Source organism: Euprymna scolopes, chromosome 7 (genome assembly GCF_053919585.1).
Source record: "Euprymna scolopes isolate OS-2025 chromosome 7, ASM5391958v1, whole genome shotgun sequence".
In the NCBI taxonomy this organism is placed as follows: Eukaryota; Metazoa; Mollusca; class Cephalopoda; order Sepiida; family Sepiolidae; genus Euprymna; species Euprymna scolopes.
Genome location: NC_136488.1, coordinates 80349100 through 80372468, shown reverse-complemented (window position 1 = coordinate 80372468; position 23369 = coordinate 80349100). Strand labels below are relative to the sequence as shown.

The 23369-nt window shown below is 33.4% G+C and overlaps 1 protein-coding gene across 2 annotated transcripts in view; it reads left to right on the top strand.

Moving 5' to 3' along the window:
• The window catches only part of LOC145279788 (serine/threonine-protein kinase Sgk2-like), a 207931-nt gene that overhangs the window by 140140 nt on the left and 44422 nt on the right, over positions 1 to 23369 (top strand). For both annotated transcript variants that reach the window (XM_080131113.1, XM_080131114.1), the window contains one exon: positions 6463 to 6608. In XM_080131113.1, the coding sequence (XP_079987239.1) occupies positions 6463 to 6608 (146 nt within the window). The remainder of the gene's footprint in view (positions 1 to 6462; positions 6609 to 23369) is intronic.

The window sequence follows — 23369 nt, the reverse complement described above, 5'->3', positions numbered from 1 at the left end:
AGAACAACAAATCCAACGAGCTATAACAAAAGAAGCAGAGGATAGATCAGGCAATTCTGAAAAACACAGTGAATCTCTTGACAAAGGCTTCCTTTCCAGGGCAATTGCTCTTGACATATCGAAGGCCTTTATGGCATAAGGGCCTACTTCACAAGGTTTCCAGCTACGGTATCACTGGTAATGTTTTCTCAATCATTAAATCATTTCTCTCTGATAGGTTCATAAGAGTAGTGGTTGATGGGCAGAAATCAGAGGCCCACAGTATTAATGCTAATACTGAAGCATATTCAGTATTATATCTGAGTCCCTCAGGGTCCATCCTGAGCCCAACTCTCTTCCTGATCTACATCAATGATCTCCCAAAACACATACTTAAATCATTCGTTGACATCTATGCTGATGACACGACCATCTATGGCAACACATCAAAGGCTGTAAATGACAAGGTTCTCTCTAATTCTCTCTTCTGATCTTGAGCACGTGGTACAGTGGGGGAGAGGTGGCTGGCATCCAAAATCAAGCTTCTATCTTTACATCAGCAACGATCTGGCATCAATTGAAATGGATGGCTCTCATCTTGGGGAGGCTCCATGTTTTGACAAGCTTTTGGGTTTGACCTTTACTCCTGATCTGAAATGGAACACGTGCATCAGGTCTGTTGCCAAGGACGCTGGGAAAATGGTGGGATACTTCTACCGCTCCAGAAGATATCTCACTACTGATGCAATTCTCTATCTGTATAAAAGCCAAGTACGTCCAAGGATGGAGTACTGCTCCCACATCTGGGCAGGAGCTTCTAAAAACAGTTTATCCTGCCTTGACAGAGTACAAAATAGACTTCGTAGCTTAGTGGGGGATGCCCTTTTCTCTTCTCTGCAGCCTCTCTCCCACAGAAGAGACGTTGCGAGCCTGTCTTTGTTTTATTGTTATTTCCATAGCAAGTGCTCGTCTGAGCTCCAATCTCTGGTCCCCCCTTGCCAATCTTTCACAAGCAACACCTATCTGGCTGAAACTACTGTCAATAATTTTCCCCACTCTTTATCTGTGCCTAAATCCAAACGTAGATTCCATGAGCAGAGCTTCTTTCTCAGAAGTGCATGACTGTGGAACTCTCTTCCGTTTGCCTGTTTCCCACCTGACTACAACTTGGATGCCTTCAAGTCCAACATAAACAAATTCCTGACAGACCACCCTCTTAAGTAAGACACTCTATCAAATCTCCAATACTAATGATTACTACAATACTATCTCATTGATTACTGTACACGCAATAACCCTTATCCCTGAGTGGCCTCCGGGCCTTGATAAGTTGTGACCTCCATGTAAAAAAAAAAAACACATGCCTTAATAGTATTTATAGAAAAGACTGAGACTAGCAACATAATGTCTGTGAGTAGAGACAGAGATTGTAGATAAGAAGAAAGGGTAGGTCTAGTTAAATTAGATATATTTCGCTACCTTATCAAGAACTCTCAGATAGGCCAGAGATTCAAAAGCCCAAATATGATGGGAATAAATAAATATATATATATATATATATATATATATATATATATATAACCTCTGGCTTTGATGAAGGGGAGACTAAAACTTGCTGCTATGGTTTCAAATGATCTGAAATAACAGCAAGGGGAGACTTTATTCCAAATATTTCTCATATGTTATATCTTTCCTCTTTTAAAAATAGGGAACGATTATGAATATCTCCAGTGTCAAATAATCCTTATACACTGTGAAATTTACTTTATTTATCAAAACCAAAGAGGGGGAGATATAACATATGAGAAATGTTTGTAATTAAGTCTCCCCTTGCTGTTATTTCAGACCATTTGAATCTATAGCAGGAAGTTTTAGTCTCCCTTCCATCAAGGCCAGAGGTTTTGGGGAAATATCAGACATTTTGTAATTCATATGCAAAATTAGGAAAACAAATGACTATGATTGAAATATTGGTAAAGGTGATTGAAATATTTTATGGCTATAAAAAAGTGCCGAAAATAAGCTGTTGATGATGGATGATCCCCTTAATGTGCAACATAAAGAGTAAATGTCACATAGCCCACTACATAATTCAGGTCATTATTTTTCCAACGAGTCTTCATTTCTTCAATATTTGAAACTTATAATATTGCCAAAAAAGCAGTATATATACTGGTAGGTAAATTGAATATTGAAATGCTCATATCGTTTGTTCTATGGGACGAAACTACATGGAAATTTGCAGGCTTTTTGAAGATTATAATTCTATTCTATGGTTAAAATTTTATGACAATTGGTTAAAAAGAACCTATATTTTCAAACCAGTAAAATATGCCCAAATTTGCCTACATTTGCATATAGTGTCCTGGCATGCCAGCTGCACTTGCGTTGCTTTGGAATTAATTTTTCTTAGGGTGTTTTTTGGCTTGGCTGTCTTCTCTGTGGCCTTGCCAGGTCACTAATAGCAATAGGAATCGTTCATTAAATCTAGTGGGTGTTCATGCTGCTCCAGGTGTTGTGAATTTGGAAAATGTTTTTGTCTGTGTTTTTACTTATTGTTGCCAATAACCTCCAGAAGAGTTTCACTTAGAAATGGATTTTTACTTAGTACTTTATCTGTTATCCCACGAGTCCGCAAGGGCAATACTAAGAATACAATGGCAAATTGCTTAAGACTTCTACCTGGTCATGGCTGGTGAAACGGGAGTTAAATTAAATAAAAATTTTGTTCAAAATTCAACAAAATACACCTGAAAAAATCATGGGTTTACATTGGTGGAAATGTTGTGAGAATAACCTTGAAGATGAGAATAGTAGTCAAAATAATTCAAATTATTAATCCTCATCTAAAAAAATTTAGAAAGTTTTTTGCTTTTTCCTCTGTTATGACTAAAGACAGATTGTATGACTGATATTATTGTCTAAGGTAAAGAGTGGAGGGAAAAGGGGATGAAAAATGAAAAAAAACTGAAAGGAAAATGGAAGAGAGGAAGAAGAGTAATTACCTCTTATACAAACTCTGATCTTTCTGATAAAAGTACTTCTGGTACAAATAATTGAATAATATTTGCTGACATTTTTGACTTTATGGAAAATAATTACATGTTTATTTTTAATGAGTTTGCATTCTTTGTCAAAAAAGATAGAAAAAAAAATGCTTTTCTAGTGTTTGCACTAATATTCAAGTGAAATAAATTTTTCAATCAGTGAAGTTTTAATTTTTTTATACTCTTTCTATCTCAAACATGGCATTTTGTCACTTGAAATGTAATGGACAACCATTTGGGATCATGTCTAACAGGAGACTGAAGAGTTGAGCATCAAAATGTCTGTTCACTTAAACTTCTGCAGATTAGTAGTCAGGGAAGCAGAAAAAACAGAGGGAATTCCAAAGTATAGCAGTCCAAGAGAAGAAATTATTATAGTAGAATGCTTTTGACATTTAGGGTCCTCAACAGTGAAAGAGTGGGATTTTGCTGCTTGCCAGTTTAATTGGCAATATATACATTGAAGAGGTGGGGCACAAGTGCTATGAGTTCATCAGAGCAAATTTCATTAAAGTACTTTTATAAATATTATTTTTTAATTGGAATTCATTATTGAGATGAGTATTATTTATATTAATTTATTTTATTGCGGACTATTATTCTCATCTTTATTAGTTGTTGTTTTCAACAACTAATAAAGATGAGAATAATAGTCCGCAATAAATAAATTAATATACTTTTACAAAGTTAAAAAATAAAAATAAAATAAAAGCAAAAAAAAAACTGGAAAGTTGTAAAAATAAAGTAAAAAAAAAACCCAAACAACTTTCAATTAGCATAGGAAGAAGAAAAGAAAACAAAAAGAGTATATTTAATTATGGAAATGGTAAAAGAATTCTTTATAAAAAATGTAAATTGTAAGATTATTATTATAACTTCCCTTTTATTTATCTTTTAGTTTTATGAGCAATGTTTCTAACAAAGGGGGAAGAATTGCTGTTTTCTGGGTCAAAATCTATCCATCTAATACATCTTTTTTCTTTTTATGGAATTCATGTGAAGCCACTTGATGTAAAGAGCTAACAAGAACAAAAGATCATTATTGCATAAACGGGAGATGCGTATTGATTTTAGACATGAAAAGACTAAGTCTCTAGGTAGGGAGAAATCAATCAGTACGAAGAGAGTTCCACAAACTTGCAGTTCTTAAGAAGAAGCTACTAGAATAAGAAGTAATATTACGATGAGATATCAAAACAGTGAATTGATGAAGACCACTAGACCAACGAGTCAAATGAGCTTGAGCAAAAGAAGCAGGGAATATTTTGGACAATTCTGGAGAACACATGCGATAATAGCAACATGTCTATGAGAGAGAGGTTGCAGAGAAAAAGGATGAAGTCAATTAAATTACAGATACATTTTTGTATCTAATCAAAAACCTACAGATAGGACAGAGATTCATCAACCAAAATGACATGATTGATATATATATATATATATATATATGCTTCAGATGTTGTGAATTTTTATTTTCTTTGGATACGTGAAATGTTTACTCAGATTCTCCTGCAAAAAGGCAAATTTCCACTGAAGCACACTGACGATTGAACCTCAACCTCTAGAAGAGTATCACTTAAAACTGAATTCTTATATAGTACTTTATCTGTTATGCCATGAGTCTACAAAGGCGATACTAAAAATACAATTACAAATTACTTAAGACTATCTGGTCATGGCTGGTGGAATGAAACTATGCTACCCTTATTGATTAAATAAAGGTTTTGATTAAAATTTTGTTTCCCAAGTTCTGACAAAATGTGAGAATAATACTCCTGATAAGAGCAATAGTCCGAATAATTCAAATAATACCGATCTCAAAAATTGAGAAACATCTTTTTTTTTTCACACTATGTTAGTATGACTATAAAGACAGATGGTGTGACAAATAGTAGTGTTCAAGAGAGAAAGACAGAAGGAAAATAAGAAAACTGAAAGGAAAGTGAAAGAGAGGAAGGAGAGTAATTACCTGTTATACAAACTCTGATCTTTTGGATAAAAATACTCCTGGTACAAATAATTGAATAATATTTGCTGACATTTTTGACTTCATGGAGAATAATTACATGTTTATTTTTAACAAGTTTGCATTTCTTTGTCAAAAAAAGATAGAAAAAAAAATGCTTTTCTAGTGTTCGCACTAATATTCAAGTGAAAAATTTGGGGGTTACATTGGCTGAAACATTGTGAGAATAACAGTCTAAATAATTCAAATTATTAATCCTCATCTAAAAAATTTAGAAATCTTTTTTTGCTCCTCTGTTATGACTCTTGAGACAGATTGTATGACTGATATTATTGTCTTAAAGTAAAGAGGGGAGCAAAAATGAGAAAACTGAAAGGAAAGTGAAAGAGAGGAAAGAGAGTGTTATAAAAACTCTGATCTTTCTGATAAAAATACTCCTGGTACAAATAATTGAATAATATTTGCTGACATTTTTGATTTCATGGAAAATAATTACATGTTTATTTTTAACAAGTTTGCATTTCTTTGTCAAAAACGACAGCAATAAAATAAAAAAATACTTTTCTGGTGTCCGCACTACATACAAATTAGCGATCTAAAATGTTTTGTATAAAATTATATCCAAATCAATGAAGCGAAAAAAAAATTTAAAAAAAAAAAGGAAAAAAAACGCCTCCAAAATCTCTAATTATTGAAATAGTGAAAGATTTTTTATAAAAAAAATGAAAGGATTGTAAATTATAAGATTTTTATAACTTCCCTTATTTTGTCCTGTAGTCCTTATACTTTAACTAAATTGTGGATCCTTTCCCTAACTAAAATATATTAGAACCTTAAGTTCTACATCCTTTGTTATTCAGTTCCATATATATGGCATAATCATGTTTGACACACCAGTTCCTGTTAGATCAAAGTTGAGCAATGATGTGCCTGGACAGGACCAGATGGGTGATCATTTGGCACTTCCAGGTGCTGTCTGTGCTCTCTGCTTATCTCGGCATTGTTTCCAGTCATCCTGAACTTCTTGCCACTGGACTTGAGCAGTGCCGATTCAAGAGGGGTGTGTCTGGAAATTGTGCAACCTTTGCCACACAATTACATGCGCAGATGCCCCTACAGGGGGTGTCTTTTGTCTTTTGAGACTGAACGGAGGCATGGCATCAAAGTCCTTATATTCCATGAGTGATGTTTCTGACAAATTGCTTTTTTTCTAAGTTGGATTATAGTCATCTAACACTTATCATTGGATAGTATTTTTAATCTTTTTAATATTAATTGAATTTAATATATATCTAATAGTTTTGTAATTTTTTTATTTATGTTGTGCAAAGAACTTATAATAATTCCAATTCTGAAACATTTTTGAAAGGGTTATAGGCGGGGGGGGGGGAAGAAACAACAAACAAAAATAATTAACATGAAGAGATTTTTTTAATTCAATTAAAATATTTTCTTTTTACCCATTTTCAGGTTAAAAAAGCATATCCGGACGCAAATCTGAAGTTGCCTGGGAAAAAAATATTTGGGAATTTGGATCCTGACTTCATCCGTCAGCGAAGAGATGGACTAGACGATTTCATCCAGAAACTAGTATCACACCCCAAACTTTCCCAGCAGTAAGTTAGCCAATTTTTTTTTTTTTTACACAAACCATTAAATCTATAAATTAATTTACTTAAATCTTGCATTAATAAAATGATGACCTGTTTTATTTTCCAGCATGATAAAAATTACAGCATCTTTGCGTATGGAGAATGATAATAATGGATATTCTTATCCTATTTTCTTCCTTTCAGTCTCTTTCTACCAGAAGAGATGTTGCTAGTTTTTCTCTCCTCTATCATTATTTTCTTGGCAGATGCTATACTGAGTTTCAATCTATGACACCCTCCCCCAGCTACAACCACTGTTGATAAATCTTTCTCTTTTTATGTATCTAGAACTAAATACAACTTTCATGAACAAAATCTCTTTTTGAGAACTGTCTGACTCTGGAACACAGGACTAAGGGGCTGCTTTCCAGCTGACTATGACATTGCTGGTTTCAAGTCCAATGTAAACAAAATTTTGTTGAACAGTTCTCTTAAATAGTTACTTTCTGACCAGTTACAATGATTGTTACTAATCCTTTCTGTGTTTCATTGTCTGTCAAACTCGATATCCTTGAGTGACCTGTGGGTCTTAGTAAGCATTGACTCGATTAAAAAATAAATAAATGATAGAAAAAATGTGGTTAGAGAGTATAAACAAATCTCTGTAACATTTATCAGTAGGCGCATGTCAGTAACAATGAGACAACAAAAGATACTGTTGAAATGAATATGCATTTATTGACCCATTATGACCTGCTTAAACCAATTCATTTAGTTGTAAATTAATGAATATAACAGCATAAATGAAGTAGGAATTGATTCAAACACACCCTCAGTATCTGGGTAGATGCTAGATACCTCGAGATTGCAACTTTCCATTGCTTGTGTTCAGTATGCCGACATCTGTCTCAAAGAGTAGAGGATTTCGTTTGTTGTCATAAGCATACTTTTCTAAGCACTATGGATAATAATCAAGGTAAGTTTATGAAATGCTAAAGTTCTCAGTGGTAGTTTAACTATTGAACTACATAATTTTTCCAGTTTGAAGACAATCATAGCATCATTACTCTTTTAAACGAACTTAAAGTAACAAATATTTTTTTAATCATCTACATCATAAATCACGTTATAAAAGGTTAATAGTGTCTTTACAAACAAAGTAAACATAATGCAGAAGCAAGTCCTGGGAATATGTTTACCAGAAAGAACAGTTGGAAATAAGTCATACACCATCCACTATGACTAGGCAATTCCTACAGCTTGAAAATGGAGCTATTAAACCTGACATAGAGACATGGGATAAGAAGGAGAACGAAGCAACCTTAGTAGAAGTTAGTCTCCTCAATGATGCTGTGTTAAACAGAGCTGAGAGGAAAAAGATAACGAAATACCGAGGTCTTATGTATGGCATGAAAAGAAATTCGAATCTTAGGAAGATCTCTATCATTCTAGCAGTAACAACTGAACTCCTGAAAAAGAATTCCAAAAATTATCTTGCAAATATACTCGTAAACAAAGTGCAACAAAGATTTGCGCTTAAAAGGACGGTCAGAATCTTAAAAAGATCTCTCGGTTGAAATATATAAGATAGCAATTGAATGTTTAGCATGTGGTAGGACACCCTATCCTTGAACAAACTAATAAGAAAATTGAAAAAAAAGAAAGAAAGAAAAATCAAATGCATATAATTATAGCAAAGGTAAGGAAGTCATATGGTTGGTGTTAATTTCTAGGAGATTTGCCGATACCCAGTCTGTCTATATAGTTTGGTAAATACTGAGCAAAGCAGGAAAGAAGGAAGTCTAACCCTCAAAGTTTGTGATCTCTCTTTTTTTTTTTTTTTTTCTTAAACTTTTTCTTCTAGGGGATGGGACATCCAACCAGATGTCTGACATTTACCCCTAAAAAGTGGTACCATGTCATGTATATTTACATGATTTGGTTTCTCTCTGACTCAGTTCTCCTAACATTCTGCCCGCAAAACTTCATTCTACCAAAGGGAGATAACTTTGTTGTCCTTATCCCCAAAATGTAAGGATTTTTTCTGATTTATTCATATGTAAGGTTGACCTTGCAGTGAATACTGACTAAACGCTGATATGAATAAGATGCCAACAAAATAATATATAAAAAATTGCTGAAGTACAAATTTAGAATCAATCAAAAATAGCATTTAAAACTATTCTAATCTGAATTCAAATATATATATATATATATATATATATATATATTTAGTAGAAATGGTAATTAATAAAAACTGAAGAAAGTGCTCAATACTGTTGTAGAGCAGATATGCGTTTTATTTTTTATTACCGTATCTTTCTGTTAAGTTACATTATTGTTTCAGCTACTCGGCCGTTTTTTTGGCCGTCTGTAGCTTCCTCAGACTTTTACAGAAAATAACTTAACAGAAAGATACGGTAATAAAAAATAAAACGTGTGTGTATATATATATATATATATGTATATATATATATATATATATATATATACATACATATAAACGAATACTTGACAAAGTTTTTTTTTTTTTTTTTTGACATGTGAGAATTGCAATTAAATCATCTCTGCTTTAGAAATACTCTATTGAATAACTTAAACTGCTTTATAAGCATTCTAACAACTAAAATTTGGAAAATCTCTTGAGCTGGGAACGGAGTAACGGACTTATATAAGCTAAAATGCTCAAACATTCTCTGTCGAGGTAGTTAAAGCCAACAAAGACAAAGTAAAACAAAAGCATTGTTGAATTAAAAAAATAAATAAATAAATACCCAGAACCCAAGATGCCACCCCCTACCCCAACACTTCCCTTTAAGTACCCGGCATAAACCAGTCACGATGACTAGTTCTTCTCTCTTCCTCAATATGAGGCTTGGTCCTTGAGACTGCACGGTCAAACTCTTCCAAAGGCTAAGTTATGCCATTTCTATCTATAATTTTGAAATCCACCTGTCTTGATATCGCAAAAATTTGTGTATTGCAGACATTATTTTCTATTCATTTATTTTTTTTTTCCAGGTTTGACTAAATTTCTGAACATTTCAACTGCACCTATCTTTCTTTTGCTCTTTTTTTCTGTTTTTTCTCCAAATTATATCTGCACTATTAACTAAACACTAAAAAATGCTTTTTCTCAGCAGTATGCATTATTTCTTAACCAGTCTAAACTTAGTACCTAAGCCAAATTGTTCTACTCTTAACCAGCTTTTAAACAGGTTCTTTCAAACTAAATTAATACAAAAAAAAAAACAACAAAAAAACCCAACTCACAAATTGAAAGTTCCATTATGGTATCTTATAAGGTAAAGCTTGAATGCACAAATCATTCTCTATCGAGGTTAGATACCCCCCCCCCCCCAAATATCCATGCATAATTATGGGAGGGAAGACTATTTTAAAATATTCTCCTAAACTGTGAACGGAGTAACGGACTTATATTAAGTAGGTATTAATAAGTCCTTACATTTTCTTTTTTTTAAAATGGAGAGTAGATATTACACTGTGGTTGTGTTATCGGCAGCTCCAGTAACTCTCGCTTCTCCTTTTGTCCCTCAGTCCTCATTTCCAATGAGTGATTTTTCTGACAAAGGGTGAAGAAAAAGCTGCTTTCCAAGTCGGTAATACTTTGTGAACAGTAGCCTGAGATGTCGGAAATTTTTCTGTTTCTATGTCTATCCTTGTGGCCATGTCACTAGTAAGGGTCCTGGAGGTAAACATTTCATCTGGGCTGACGTTACCCGCCGAACCTTAATTAACCACTATCAGCAGGTGTAAAGTACTGGGGCTGCTGTATTGCCATTTGGTGAATGGATTCTGGACCATGCAATAGTTTCTGGTGGGGCCTCTCGATGCCATACTAGTGGGTAATTGTTACGGCTTTACCTTATCATGTGCTACAAAAAAAAAAAAAATTCCTCTCTTTCTCTCTCTTACTTTTCCTGTCTATCCTACTCTAACCAAGTCTGTCGACCTGTTCCACAAACTCCCAAAACTCCACATGAAATATCTCCCCCCCCAAAAAAAATATGAATAAACCTAGAACCCCATCCTCCAACGTAGACCCCTCCTATCATGTCTCCTTCTCCAACATCAGGGGTTTGTGTTCCAACCTTCTAGAGGTTGAAACCCAATTACAGAAGACGAAACCGGACTTACTCTTTCTAAGCGAAACTGGCAAATGAAAAACCAGTAAAATAATCCAACTCCGACGGTATATATATATAAACAATATATAATTTATTACAGCAGCTAATACATTAATTGAATAAATATGCAACACACTCACGATTAGAGTTTAACGGTTAACAAACACATAAACATTACGACGCCATCTTTTTAAAAGAAGAGTTTGTTAACGCTGCCTTTTTATACGGGAGATAACTTAACAAATTATATGCATATTAATGCCAATATAAAGGGAGACAACTTAACAAACTCATCTTTAAAAGTTTTTTTTTTATTTTTATTTTTTTATTTTTAATTTCAATCATTCAAACTGCCTTGTTGTAAGACGCTTCACAATAACCAAGGGGATGCACCCCGTTTAGTGAGGCAGTCTGCCAATTGTCTTCCTGTCTCTTGACATTGGAACTCTTCAATCTGTCCATTTTCCACAAGTTCCTTAATACCACTGATTTCGATCCGTAATCGTTTTTCTTTGACAGATTTTGTTAATTTGACCGCTTCATAGAGAGATTTACAATCAGTGACACAAATTATAGGTAGACTCTTGGGATTTGTTCTTCACCAATTGTCAATTCACCAAACAGGGTGGAGATGAAGACAGCCATATCAATAGCTTCAGACATTGAAATTGTTTCTGCAGCTAAGGTACTGTGGATAATCCGTCTGATTTTCTTTGAGTTCCACCAGATCGGTGAGACTTTCCCAGATGTCCCAGTGAGGAATATGACATAACCCCCCTGACTTCCACCATCAGGAAGATTTCCCAAAGCGGCATCACTAAATATCACCAAACGTAACTGATCATTGTCACCAAGATGTTGATACTTCAATGATAGCTTGGATGCCTTAGCTTTTCCAATAATTTTGTTGGCAGTTATCAGGTCCTTCATGGTGCTATGGTTAATATTAGTCGCTAGACTACAGACATCAAATAATAAGTCCGGCCGGCTCTGATGCGCTAACCACAACAATTGGCCGATCTTGGATCTGAGTGAATTTATCTCAATTTCTGTTAGCGGTGATTCTTTTTCCATGGTCCTTGAACAATCTATTGGAATGGATGATATACTGTTGGTATATTTGTTTTGGTTTATCAATATTTCTGGACCATAGCAATTAAGCTCAATTCCACAGTATTTGAAGGCCTTACTATCCTCTTTTCCAATTTTAAATGCGCTGCGTATTTTCCTGATGGTATTGTTGAATGTCTGGTCCCCTGACCAAATGAAGTCATCTACATGACACGCCAAAACTCCAGTTAGGTTACCAGATTTACTAATCCAGTAGAAAACTGTAGGGTCCATTTGGGACATTACACTGCTATTTTCAATCATAACTGATTTCACTTTATTATACCGCTGCAGAGAAGCATCACTCAGTTCATAGACGTACTTATTTAGCCGCCATATCTTGTCACTGAAAGCTTCTTTGGGTGGTCTGATGTATACTTCCCTATCCATAGTGTGACCCTGCAAAAAGGCAGTTTTTATGTCTATGGAGTGTAGACTCCATTGATTTTGGGCTGTTAATGCCATAATAAGTCTTAAGGATTCATGAGCACAGGTTGGTGAATCCTTTTGAATGTCATTCTTGGGTTCTTCAAAACCTCTAGCGACCAGCCTTGCTTTTTGCATAACCCCATTAGGTCTGTTTTTTAAACTATACACCCAGCGCGTAGATATGCATTTCTGTCCTGCATCATCTATTTCAGTAAAAACATTGTTTTGTTTCCAGCTGTCAAGTTCTCTTTTCTTGGCCTCATCGAATTCTCTACCTGCCACCATCATTATAGTGTCTCCTTCTGTGGGTCCTATCAGTGGTTCTGCCACATTAAGATCTGTGACTTTACTTAAATCTACCGACATCTCTTCATTCTCCAAGTTTACTGGCCTTTGGATTTTCACATTAAACCAATGTTTGTTTCTGCCGGTGGCTTTTCCAGCCCGACTTATTATTTCCGCCTGTATTTGCCCATTGCTTCCCTTTTGGTTGAATGTGATGATGTTATCAGGCTTTATCTTGGCTATAGGATCGGGTTGTGGGTCATTTTTTGTCCCAACCTCAGCTGTTTCAGTATATTCCTCATCAGATGTTTCATAATTATAGTCCTGGCTATCAGAAGTTTTTGAAGCCACTGAAATTTCATTAGAGTTTACATCCGCAAGTGGTGAGTTACACAAACGCAATCTGCATTGATGTACTCTCACAAGCATTCCACCATGTCTGACAAATACCGCAGGACCATCCTGACCAATGACAACACCTGGACCCTTCCATTCTTGATTGTCTGGTCTTTTGTAATAAACTTTATCCCCCGGTGAGCAAAGATCAGGTGTGGGGCACGTTTGTTTCCTTAATGTTGTTGCATATAAAGCGGTTTCCTGCTTTACAATAGGCTCCTCATTAGAAGGTATAACATTTGATTTTCCAAATATACGTTTTAATGCGGACTTCATGTTTTTATATTTCAATTCTGACGAAGCACACGCTGTCAATGCGAGTTGGCGCTGTTGATAATCCCGGCCTGACTTATCTAATAGTTTAAAAGCTAGGACGGCATCCGGCAAAGTCATTTCAAACTTGGTACTTTTGAGATATCTCTGGTCGAATTCTATAATATATTCAGAGATACTCATGTTTTCAGGCCGCTGGAATTTATCAAAGTTTTGGTAAGCCTCGTACATAGAGTCTAGAGAATCCTTTAAAAACAAATTGTCTAATACATTAATAAGATTCGACATACCTTCGTCTGTGTTGAGGTCTTCCACTTCAATTCCCATAGCTGCCCGTTTTGCATTTCCGTTAAGTGAAAGGCTAACAGCCAATGCCTGTTTGTTCTTTGGTAAATCCGTCATCATTGTCCAAATCTTTATTTCATTTTTCCAGCATGGGTAGTCGTTCTCATCAAATCTAGAGGGATTTTTGTAGTTAACGGCCATTTCCTCTTTGTGGTCGTTCGTTAAAAAAAACTTCAATTATTGTTCCGTAGATCGTTTTCTCTCGCAACTACGCTCTGCTACCATGAAAAACCAGTAAAATAATCCAACTCCGACGGTATATATATTAACAATATATATATAATTTATTACAGCAGCTAATACATTAATTGAATAAATATGCAACTCACGATTAGAGTTTAATGGTTAACAAACACATAAACATTACGACGCCATCTTTTTAAAAGAAGAGTTCGTTAACTCTGCCTTTTTATAAGGGAGATAACAAATTATATGCATATTAATGCCATAATAAAGGGAGACAACTTTACAGCAAAGCCTGACCACTTCCCTAGATGAGTTCATAATAAAAGGATACTCTAACTTAACATCTAAATCTGACCCCCAAGATCGCCATGGACATTGAATATGCGCCTACATTAAAGATGGCTTCCTGTGTGGTAGAGATATCTCCAGAGAAGACCCTAATTTACCTTATATGTGCTTCCGGGTTGCACTTGCTTACATCACTGCATTCATATTTGCCCTCTATCACTCCCACAACAGCGTGGTTACTGTCCTTAAGAGTATATCTGAGAAAATTGACCTCATCGTGTCTGCTCATCCTTCGGCTAACATTCACATTTACGGTGACTTCAATGTCCATAATGTGGAATAGCTGACCCACTCAAATAAGACAGATGATGAGGGGAAGTTTTGTCATGATTTTGCCATTGCCTATGACCTCACTCAGATTGTTTATGAACACACCCATGTGGCCGACACTACTGGTCAGTATGCAAGCCTTCTAGACCTTTTTCTCACAACTTCCCCTGAGCTATGTTCATGTTCTGTTCTATCTCCCCTGGGATCCTCTGACCACACAGTTGTATCAGTTAAGATAAAAATGAAATGTAATAAGTCTTCAAATGTACCTCTCCACCGTACTGTATATCGATACTCTATGGCTGACTGGGATAGCTTCCGTACATTCATATCTGATCTACATCTGCGTTCTATCCCAACCATTATCAATGGACCTGAGGTCATCTCATCAGTATCAGACAAGGCCAAACTATTTGCCAAGAACTTTGCAGCTAACTCTACCCTCCGCAACGAAGGTCATCAACTCCCCGTATTTCCTCCTACAACAGACAACACACTATCCAACATACAAATATCTGTGCACGAGATCGCCAAACTAATCAAGAACCTTGATTCCAGTAAAGCAACTGGCCCAGACGGCATTCCAATTATAGTGTTAAAAAAGCTTCGACCAGAACTTGCCCCCATACTTACAAAACTGTTTAAGCGTTGCCTTAAGGAGAAGTGTTTTCCAACACCATGGAAAACCCCGTCAGTAGGCCATGTATTTAAGAACTCAGGTGATAAGTCATCTCCCTCTCAGTACAGACCAATAAGTCTCTTGTGTGTCATGAGTAAGTTACTGGAATCCATATTAAATAAAGAAGTAGTCAACCACCTCAGCAGAAATAACCTCTTTAGTGACATGCAATATGGTTTCCGTTCTGCTAGATCTACAGCTGATGTGCTAACAGTTATATCCCATAGGATTAGTGAATCTCTCGACAAAGGCTTCCTTTTTAGGGCAATTGCTCTTGACGTATTGAAGGCCTTCGATAAGGTTTGCCATAAGGGCCTACTACTGATGACACAACCATCTATGGCAACACATCAAAGGCCGTAAATGACAAGGTTCTCTCTAATTCTCTCTCTTCTGATCTTGAGCGCATGGTACAGTGGGGGAGAGGTGGCTGGTTACTTTTAATGCATCCAAAATCAAGCTTCTATCTTTACATCATCAACGCTCTGTTTCTTATCTAGCATCAATTGAAATGGATAACTCTCGTCTTGGAGAGACTTCATGTTTTGACAAGCTCCTGGGTTTGACTTTTACTCCTGATCTGAAATGGAACACGTATATCAAGTCTGTTGCCCGGGCCGCTGGGAAAATGGTAGGATCCTTCTACCGCTCCAGAAGATATCTTACTACTGATGCAATTCTCTATCTCTATAAAAGCCAAGTACGTCCAAAGATGGAGTACTGCTGCCACATCTGGGCAGGAGCTTCTAAAAACAGCCTATCCTGCCTTGACAAAGTACAAGATAGACTTCGTGGCTTAGTGGGGGATGCTCTTTTCTCTTCCCTGCAACCTCTCTTCCACAGAAAAGCCTGTCTTTGTTTTATCGTTATTTCCATAGCAAGTGCTAGTCCGAGCTCCAATCTCTGGTCCCCCCTCGCCAGTCCTTCACGATAAACACCCGTCTAGCTAAAACCACTGTCAGTAATTTCCCCCACTCTTTATCTGTGCCTAAATCAAAACGTAGATTCCATGAACATAGCTTTTTTCTGAGAAGTGCATGCCTGTGGAATTCTCTTCCGTTTGCCTGTTTCCCACCTGACTACAACTTGGATGTCTTCAAGTCCAACAGAAACAAATTCCTGACAAACCGCCCTCTTAAGTAAGACACTTTATCAAATCTCCAATACCAACTATTACTACGATATTATCCCATTGATTACTGTACACAAAATAACCCTTATCCCCGAGTGGCTTCAGGGCCTTGATAAGTGGTGATCCCCATGTAAAAAAACAAAAAATTGTTTTGACTGAAATTTGACTATACAACCAAACAATTATTAAACAAGTACTCCTCATGGTTAGAATTAATTCACTGAACAAAACAGCTTTACACTAATTTTATATAAAACTAGCGGGGGTACCCGGTGTTGCCCAGGTGTTTGGAGGTGTGTGTGCTGTTAAATAAAAAAGAAACCGGAAGGGGGGGTAGGATCGAACCCGAAGCCCTGAGGCAAAGTTTGAAAATAAAATCGGCCAGCCAGAATGAGTTACTGAAAGATATTTGAATTTATTTAAGAACCAAATTGACAGATGCGCGCATGGAACTCGTTGAGCGTTACGATGACGACGGAAGCTATTCAGCAAATGAGGTCAATGACCAGGTTTGTTTGTTATAAGCAAGCGAAGTAAAACAGAAAACATAAAAACGAAAGTGTGTCAACGTGATTATGCCGTATAAAATGTGAATCCTATACGTACAAATATATAAACGTAGCTAATTTTAAACAGATATATAAAATTAAATATAGATTGATGCCAGTTGGGGACACTTCTGATAATTGGTGTCACCATGAAACTGCAATGAAGGGTTAAAAATAAATACATTTTATTACCGTTTATATAGCTCTATACATAGCTCTATCTTCTAATATCTTGCATCCTTTATTTGTTCAAGGTCTGTTATGACAATTCAATTCTAATTAATAAAAACATCTGAATAGATAACAGTTAGAATCGATAAGTGCGTTGCCGATCTATTATTTATTACTCTCGCCTCTAAAAACCCTCTAAAATTTGCAAAATTATTTTTCTATCCACTTTAGTTTCAGTTGATATGAAGGTTTGGAGAAGCTGGATTTTGAACGTGCTCGCATCTTAAACATGTATCCACATATGTAGCCACTAATGTTTGTATAAAGGAATTTATTTCTCTCTCTCTTTATATACTAGTAGGCTTCCTGGCGTTGCCCTGCCATATAATATGCTTAAATATGATATTTGTTAAATTTAAGCAGATTTCATATTAATTATTATAGAGCCAATTCTCCATTGATTATTATATTGTACCCAATATATAGTAGTGACCGTCTGATGTAGCCTGATTGTAAAATACACTTAAATATGATATTTTAATTTATGCAAATTTCGTATTTATTATTATAGAGCCAATTCTCTATCGATTATTACATTTTATTCAATATTGATTTCAAAAGTCAATAAAAAAAAAAAATTACCTTAGTGCCATCAGCTAGAATCAAAACCAAAAAACATTTAGTGCTCCAACCTCAGTCGTTACAGTTTGAGCTATCTTCAGATGGATAAGAAATTGTTAAAAATGAAAAATTTTAACTTATGAATGTATATTCGCACGTGCGGATAATAGCACTTTAAGTTAGCTTGCGCCTGTCATATTCCAAATTTAAAAAAATGTTGACCTCTTAGCAGCTATTTTTACTAGCTAAATTCAAATTCCCTATATATCAAGTTTCAAGTCTGTGGATAAAAAATGGACCAAGAGTTTGGTAGACAGATGAAGAAGGTCGCTTTTATATGTATACTAGTAGGTTGCTCAGCATTGCCCAGTCATAAAATATGCTTAAATATGATATTTTAATTTATGCAGAGTTTGTATTTATTATTATGGAGCAAATTCTGTATTGATTATTTTATTATCCAATACATAGTCATGATTTCAAAAGTTTAAAAAAAAAAAAAAATGACCTGGATGCTATCAGCTAGGATCGAAACCAAAACATTTAACTCTCCAGCCTTAGTCGTTACCGTTTGAGCTATCGACAGAGGGATAAGAAAACGTTAAAAATTAAGTGACTTTAACATATAGATGTATATTTGTGCATGCACAAAAGTAACAAGTTTAGTAACTTACTACTGTTAAGTTCAATTCTTTTTTTTTTTTCAATTTTGACCCCTTAGCAGTTATTTTTACTGGCTAAAAACCAAATCGAATTTCTTTCACAGGTCCAGATCCCCTATATATCAATTTTAAAATCTGTAGACGGAAAATTGAAAGAGGAGTTTGGTAGAGACCGTTCTGCATGCACACACAGATATAGTCACTTTTATATCTATGTGCGTGTGCTAAAACCTTTTCATGCTTAATGCTATGCAATCATGCACAAAGTAGAAAATATGCATAAATAGAAGTGAGCATAAGTTAAATGAAACCATAAGAAATCATAAAAATGAATAATTAATGGAAGTTCGTTTTTTAAAGGAATATGCAAATTAGTTAATCTTTATGAAGTTGCTCGCATATCCATGACTGAGTATATTAAGAAATTTGTTTTAATAAAAGTAGGCTTTTGATATCAATGTCAATGCGAGAAAACTGAACTTGATATGTTATGTGTAATATATATATATATATATATATATATATATATATATATATATATGTGTGTGTGTGTGTGTTGTGATGATTAATCAGAATCAGGAATCCAAAAAATCAGAACTTTTAGGGGTATTGGAATCAGAAAAAAATTATACCTATTTTCTAATGCCAAATATGATTCTTTTAAATTATTTTCGTTTGTTTGATTTGTTTTTAGCTAAATTTCCATTGCTGTGCTGATAATATACTAATAAATATTTATTTTAACAACCAGTAAAACTAAAATATATCCATCCTCCCCACCAACCCATCCACCCACAAGTGTATTTTTTAAATGTGATTTTTTTCTTTTAACAATTCTTTTTCTTGATAATGCAGCAAACAATGTTGTGTTATCTATCTTTTAATTGCATATTTTCTTATAAACGATCTAAAAAAAAAAAAAATGTGAATTTTTGGTCGGAAAGTTAAAAATTAAGTTTTTTAGATTTTAAAACTGAACGGATAATTTTTATAGATTTTTTCAGTCTGTTTTCTTAATAATAAATAAAACTTGTCAGTATTATTTATAAAATTTGGAAAGATCTTTAGTTTTTGATATCGGGAGTAAAATATTTAGTCTTGTTCATCTCTTTCTTTTAAATTTATTAAATTCCATTAAAACTTTTTTGTATGAAAAGAATTTTTCAAGTTTATTATTTCTATGAAGAAATATTTTTTTGTATAATAATATTTTTAAAAAGCATTGTTTATCCTCGTTCAAAAGTACAAGTCAAATGAACATTTCCATAAAAAAACAAAATGTGTAAACTAAAACTGTTTATATATTTATTCCGAAATAGTTTTGAATTTTTTTGCATCAGCAAGTTTTATAACACTTAAAAAATTTGGTTCTTTAGAATTCAACTTAAATAAAAAAAAAGATCTTTATTTTTACTCATCATGAAACTAAGATGTCATATTCAAAAAACAAAAATATATAACGTAGTCAAATAGTTTCTTCTTTAGCTAAAATAAATAAATAAAATTTTACGAGTTTTAGCAAAACAAAGTATTATTTTGGATACAAAAACATCTCGGTAGTTGCATTGAGTTATCTCATGACATTTATAATAGCCATATTCACGAAATCCATGGTTGTTCACACTTGAAGTTTAACATTCTAAGAAATATTGCAGTTCCGTCTCTTCTGTCTCACTCGTTATAAAATTTGATTTTCTTATTTAAAAAAGAAAAAAGAAACTGGTTCAATTTGCATGATTTTTGGAATGACATCTTTGTTCTGTAACAGATATGTACATAATAAAGATTTGTCTGTATCTTCTATTTTTTTTTATTAAGTTGAATTCTAAATAGGAACCTAAAATTCATTAATTAATCATGCTTTTGTATTTATGCAGAATACAAGCCTCGCTGAAATAACATTATTTAAGAAGCCCATTTTTAACTAAATTATCCAAAAGATTTTTCTATAATTTGATTTAAAGAGTGATTTCTGCACTAAATTTGTATTTAAATTATTTCTTTGAATTTAAATAGTTTTTATTTTAAAAATTATTTATCATTTAATTTTAATTTGTTCAATTTTTTGTTTATTCCCTATATTCATAATTCAGTTTTTGCCGTATTTGATTGTCTGTTGCTTCAAACATACATAATCTTACATGCATAGTTTTTGGTTTTTGTAACTTACATTGAATGAAGTTCAGTTTTGGTATGAATCGAATCGTCTTCCTTTTTCTTTTTTTAAATGCAATTTTTAAAATAAATAATAAACAAGTTTTAGTCTTTTAAATTCATGAAACAACAAAATGTTTATTTATAGAATGTTGTTTTTCAGAAACAACACACAAATTTCTCCTTTTCAATTCTTATTTATTTATTTATTTTTTTTAAATCAATAAACTAGTTCAGTTTCAAATTGTGTTTATTTTTCTCTTTTTCAATAGAAGTTTTTTAAGTTTTCTGATGGTTTTGTAAAAAGCTCTTTCATTATTGAAAGTCTGACTGTTCAACAGATCTTGTTTGTGAGGACCTCAATCGTGATTTCAGTTTTTTTTTCAGCGAATAGGCCTAAATCTATATTTACATTGGTTGTGCTCAAATGCACTGGACATTAAAGTTTTTGTTTTTTCTCTCTTTGCAAAACTTAATCATGTTCTGCAAAGCCAAAAGCAAAAACAATAACTCCCTCTCCCTTTCTTTTCCTTTCTTCCCTACTTCCTTCCTGACTTAAAATGCACCAAAAGTTAATGCTATTGTTCAAAACTCAACCCCAAAATTCAAAAGCAACAGAATCCGCTACAAAACAATCAAACCAAACACTATGAATTAATATTTGAAGATATAAAGAACTTAAAGCATAAAGACTTTCTAAAATTTTAGATTTGGCATAAACTGAAAAGGGTTGATATACCATGAAACAAAATAACCAAACCAAACATTGTGTATAATAAATATTTGAAGATATAAAGAACTTGAAGCATAAAACCTTTTATGACAATGAATAGATTCTGAATTGAATGACCTAGAACTGATGGATATGGCGTAAAACAAAAAAAAAACAAAACAAACACCATAAACAAATATTTGAAGATATAAAGAACACAAAACACGATAACTTTTACCAATATGGCATTAACAACCCAAAAAGGGTTGATATGTCGTCAAATAAAATTGATGAGAGTAGAAAGTAGACCTTGGGTTTACTTACGGTAGCACCATTTCATTTTTTGTGTAGTCCTCACATTTCATGAGTAATGTTTCTGATAGAGGGGAAAGAATTAATGTTTTCTCAGTCAATTATTTTTTTATTGAGTGGTGTGTAGAGATTTCAATCTTCTCATAGTATTCATCATAATTCAACTCTCAACATGTCCATCTTACTAATTTTTATCTTTGGATGGTGACCATTATTAGTAAAAATTGTTATTTAAAAAAAAAATTTTGTCACCACTTAATGACTACATTTAAAAAAAATTATTTTTTTTTAGTTAGTAGTTTGTAAAGATTTTAATACTCTTATAGTATTCATCATCATTCAACTGTCAATCTAGTCATGTCATTATTCTTATCCTTCAATGATTTTTTTACCTTAATAAATGATTGATCAGAAAAAAGAGTACATATATATATATATATATATATATATATAGCGCATGTGTGTATATGAGTGTGTGTGCGTATATAATTTTAATGAACAATTATGTTAAAAAAAACAAAAAAACTTTCATTTTAAAAATCTTTTAAATCTAAATTATATATATATATATATATATATATATATATATATATATATATATATATATATAAATTTAGATTTAAAAGATTTTTTAGGACCAGAAAATGAAAGTTTTTTTTTTTTTTTTTTTTAACATAATTGTTCATTAAAATTAAATTTTTTCAAATCATAAAAGATTCTTCTTTTGGAATGTGTTTTTTTCCTCTTTCATACCATGCTGGTGTTAATATTTGGCATGTCCTCAGATGGATTTCGAGGTTGAGGGTTTAGAGTTTGATATAGTGTATGTGAAAATATATAGGAAGTTCAATGTTTATATGGTAATTTTAAATTTGAAGGTCTTTTTTTTTTTTTTTTTTTTTTTTTTTAAAGATCAAGTAAGTGTAAGATTTTTTTTTTTTTTGTCATAAATATTGTTCATTAAAATTAATTTCTTTTGAATTCAGATCGTAAAAGATTCCTTTTCAGGAAGTGTTTTTTTCTTTTTTGTGCCATGCTGGTGTTAATACTTGGCACGTCCTAAGATGGATTTCAAGGTTGAGGTTTTAGAGTCCAATATATATATATATTATTTATTTAAAAATTTTTTTTTTACGTTTTGGAATTCTTGAGATGAGGATTGATAATTTGTATTATTCAGAATAAGATCCAAAATGACACCAGTAGTTGGAATAATCCAAATCATTTTTTTTTTTTTTACTTTTGAATAATCTGATGCTTGCTAGATTTCCTTCGAGCAAATATTGATATTTTCTCTTCTAATTGACCCTGAATGGAAGCCTTTTTCAGTATTCTATTTTCTTTACTAATATCGGCTATTCTAAGCAAATATTGGCCAATATCAGCGATTTCAGAATAAACAAGCTGTTAATTTCCTGATCAACCTTTCAGAATTTCTAATTTGTCCCGCATTTCTGTAACTTTCTGAAATCAATTCTCCTGGCAATGTCTTAATTTTTCTCCTCAAGTAATCAGGCAATCATCTCTTTGTGGATTCCTCTTCGCATATCTAATGGGTTAATCAATCCAGATGAGAGTGAGTGACTTCCGTAATATCATTGGTGGAAAGGTATGATTCATCACTTTACGTTTCCTACTCCTCCTTGGAGAGAAGTGTAATTTGTCTTCTGTGTTTCAATAAATTAAATAGTTATTCAACTGTTTCGCTTCAAATTACCCACAAAAATAATTAGTTCTGATTTCTGATTGGATCCGATCCAAGCAATCCAAAAATTGATTTTTTTTTTTTTTAAAGATTAAATACAAAATCAAATGAATACTGATTATGTAACATGCTTAGTTAAAGTCATGACCCTTTGGTGAAGATGCAGTATCCCAACCTATAACGTGTTTGCAGGATTAAGATGTATAAAGAATATTAGAAATCAGATCAACAATGAATCTACAGTCTGCCAGAATATTGGACAACTTTAAAATATGAAGTCAGTCTGATATCTTTGAATT